The 3,451-nt window shown below is 59.9% G+C and overlaps 1 protein-coding gene across 1 annotated transcript; it reads left to right on the forward strand.

Annotated features, from left to right (window-relative positions):
• The first annotated feature begins 416 nt into the window (after positions 1-416).
• On the forward strand, positions 417-2,073 carry HOXB1 (homeobox B1). The gene is made up of 2 exons (XM_035569851.1): positions 417-1,020; positions 1,748-2,073. The coding sequence occupies exons 1-2, from the start codon at positions 417-419 to the stop codon at positions 2,071-2,073; spliced, it is 930 nt and encodes a 309-aa protein (XP_035425744.1).
• Positions 2,074-3,451: the final 1,378 nt, after the last annotated feature.

A 3,451-nucleotide genomic window follows, 5' to 3' on the forward strand; every position in this document is an offset into this window, starting at 1 on the left:
CTTAAAACAGGCGCAGATAATGCTAATTCTTCCCCCAGGCCCCCCCTTCCCCTCCACCTCCCCGCACCCCACCTCCCTCCTCTCTTTTAAAGTCTTTGAGGAAAGATTTTGACGCATTCGTGTTGTTATCAGATTGATGGGCAGGGTTTGATTGAAACCCCTTTGTTATGCAAATGTCAGGCCCTTGATGGATGAGCTCAGAGATGTGACAAACTTCAGGAGCCCCTCGCTCATTGGGCTGGGGGCGAGCCACGTGGCCGCCTCCCCCTGCCCCCACCCCGGCCCCGCCGAAGGCTCCGGGGTTCGAGGACCAGCGATGCATGGAAGGAAGTTTTACAGCTTTGACATACTATCTAAAGGTTGTAGGGCAGGCGGAATCCCCCCAAAACAGGCTGACCCTCCTCCATCAGTGGCAGATGGACAATACTAGGATGAACTCCTTCTTAGAGTATGCAATTTGTAACCGCGGGACGGGCGCCTACCACCACTTAGAGCAAAGCTCCCCGTCCTTCCCCTCGTGCTCAGGTAGCCCCGCCACTGACCCTTTCCACGGAGACGGCCGCTTCGGCGCGGGGGGGAGCGCGGCCGCGGCCGCCCAGCTGCCGCAGCAGGGCCCCGGCTTCGCCCCCGCCCCGGCCGGCCGCGCCGTGCCCTTCGCGGGCGCTGCCCCGGCCGCCGGGTACCCGGCCGCGACCTGCGGCGCCGGCTACGGGCCGCCCCCGCTCTACCTCGGCGCGCAGGAGGCGGACGCCGGGTACCTGCCGGCGGCCGGGTTCGCGGCCAGCGCGGGGCCGCACCTCGGCTCGCTCGCGGAGGGCTACGGCGGGGCGGCGGCCGGGCACTACCCGCAGCACCTTTACGGGCAGGAGCAGCCCGGCTTCTTGGCCGGCCTCTACGGCAGCCTGTCGCCCGCTCCGAGCGAGGACAAAGACCCCGCGTGCCCCTCCGAGCCGTGCCCCAGCGCCGGCACCACGCGGACCTTCGACTGGATGAAAGTGAAGAGGAACCCGCCCAAGACAGGTGAGGCTGGGGCGCGCAGAGCGGGCGGGGAGGTGCCCCCGGGGCCGGGGCAGGCGGGGGCAGCGCCGCGCCCCGGGGAGGGCTTCTCTGCCTTCCCGGGCTCTCTGCCTTCTCCGGGCCTCGTACTCAAGGCAGCGGGGCTCATCCTCCAGAGGAACACGGGCCAGATTTTTTAAGCACCAGCCCAGCGCTGCAGAAAGGCCAGCCAGAGATCTTGCAGATACACCTGATGGAGGGACCCTGAGCGCACTTTCCCGCAGGCCCAATGCAATTTAAGCCCAGCTCGGAATAGGAAACGCTCCGGGTTTCCTGCTTCTTCCACAGACGTGGCTCCCACCTCCCCCATTGTTCAACTTCCTTCTCTAAAATATTCCCTAAACCGCAATCTTCCCTCCACCCCCACCCCGACCGAGCGGGCCCTCCTGTCCCCTTCCACTCCTTCCCACGCACATTAAGTTTCAGGGCAGTTTGCAGGGAATCGGGGTGACGGTGTGCCAGCGCAGGGAGCAGCACTGCAGTCTTTCCCCCCAGGTTATAACCCCGCGCCGGGAAGCCAGGGGACAGCTCGGGCTCTGTGAGCAAGCACGAAGCTCCGGGGGGCGGGGGCCAAACGCCCGGGAGAGGGGCAGCAGGGCAGAGCCCGCTCGATCGGGCTTCCGCAGGGCCTCCAGCCCCGGCCAGGGACTGCTTTGGCTGCTCCTGCCCTGTTGGCTTTTGCTCGTTACAGCCAAAGTGTCGGAGTACGGGCTGCTGGGCCAGCCCAACACCATCCGCACCAACTTCACCACCAAGCAGCTGACGGAGCTGGAGAAGGAGTTTCACTTTAACAAGTACCTCACCCGGGCCCGGAGGGTGGAGATCGCCGCTACCCTTGAGCTCAACGAAACCCAGGTCAAGATCTGGTTCCAGAACAGGCGGATGAAGCAGAAGAAGAGGGAAAAGGAGGGTCTCGCCCCGGCTGCTGCCTCCAGGTCTGCGAAGGAAGCGAGCGAAGCCTCGGATCAGTCCAACTGCACCTCACCTGAGGCCTCCCCCAGCTCGGTGTCCTCCTGAGCCGCCCCGCAGGGGCAAGGAGGCTAGCCCGGGGCGGCTGCTCCCGCAGCCCGAGTAGACACACACGCACGAACACGCACGTCCCGGCCGCACACACGCGCGGGGGCAAGGCCGTGCTTCCTTCCGAGCAGCCCCCTTGGCTCCAGCCGTCTCCATGCGTGTGATACTAATTCTCCACCTTGCCTTTCTCTCTCTTAATTTATAGACCCTCCGTAAAACGTTGGACTCCAAAGGAGCAGCCGTGTCCTCGTTTGTCCTTAGCAATAGACGTTTGTCTCAGGGACGTTTCTCCCTCTCCCTCCTCTCTCCCCAATAGGAACTGCACTTTCAACTACAGAAACTTTAAAACGAATTTAGTTCTCTCCCGTTTTAAAAGTGTGCACAAGGACTTTTGTCTGCAGGAATGCTACGTTTCATGCATTTTTCCTCCCCGAGAGATTGTAAAAAAAAAAAGTTTGGGGTATTTTTTTTGTTTGTTTTTTTTTTTTTTCCTTTTTATTTACTCTGTGTATCTTGGAAAGAGATCTGATGGGCCCAAGATGCTAGAGGCCTGTGGGAAGACCCAAACAAACACAAAGCAAAAATGCAACTCCTTTGGTACCATTTTGCACTAGTGCTACTTCACGTGGTTTTCTACGCGCTCCTGGTTATGGCTGGTACTAATCCTGGGGAAGGGAGGGCTGTTACTAATCCTGGGGGAGCGCTGTGTTATCAGCTGAAACGAGATGAGGCGAAGGCAGACCTCGGGGTACTTTGGACAAGGGTCACCGTGCTGCGAAGTGTGAACGCGCACGGGAACACGGCTGCGGGGGGCCGCGGGGCTTGGCTCCCCCGGACGCTGATGCACTGACTGCTATTTATTCGTCTCGAAAGCCTGAAATCCTGGAGCGAGGCTGCACGGCTCCTTGCACCCCCATCCTCTTAGGCTTATCGGAGTCCGATAAAAACATTATTTAACCATGGCTGATTGTTTCCCTTTCCCAGCAGAAACTTTACCGTAGGACGAACTGAAAACCGCGGCGACTTTTGTTAGAGTTTGTTTTAAAGAGAAAAAGGTCATCGTGAAAAACAAGTGGTTTCTTAACCGGAACCTTCTGTTTTGCCTCCACTCCCTTCCCCATGCTCTGTATGTCGAAACGGAACTACCTCAGTCTAATAAAGTTTACTTTTTCCACACTCACGTCCTCTCGGCCCTAAGCGAAATGGAAATTTCTCCCGTCCAGGGAAGTGCGCGACACGGGGAGGGGAGCCCGGGCTCAGAGGGAGGAGGAGGAAGGAAAAGGTCTCCGTCTGCTGCTAGAGCTCCCAAACGAAGTGCCCGATCCTGCTTCCTGCGGGGCCCTTCCAACACTCCCCTACCCCCGCCTTGGCACCGGCA

This window comes from Cygnus atratus, chromosome 25, assembly GCF_013377495.2.
Source record: "Cygnus atratus isolate AKBS03 ecotype Queensland, Australia chromosome 25, CAtr_DNAZoo_HiC_assembly, whole genome shotgun sequence".
NCBI lineage: Eukaryota > Metazoa > Chordata > Aves > Anseriformes > Anatidae > Cygnus > Cygnus atratus.

Coding starts and splice junctions, on each gene's coding strand:
- HOXB1 (XM_035569851.1), top strand. CDS start 417: ATGGACAATACTAGGATGAACTCCTTCTTAGAGTATGCAATTTGTAAC. Junction 1,021..1,747: donor GAGGAACCCGCCCAAGACAG/GTGAGGCTGGGG, acceptor TGCTCGTTACAG/CCAAAGTGTCGGAGTACGGG.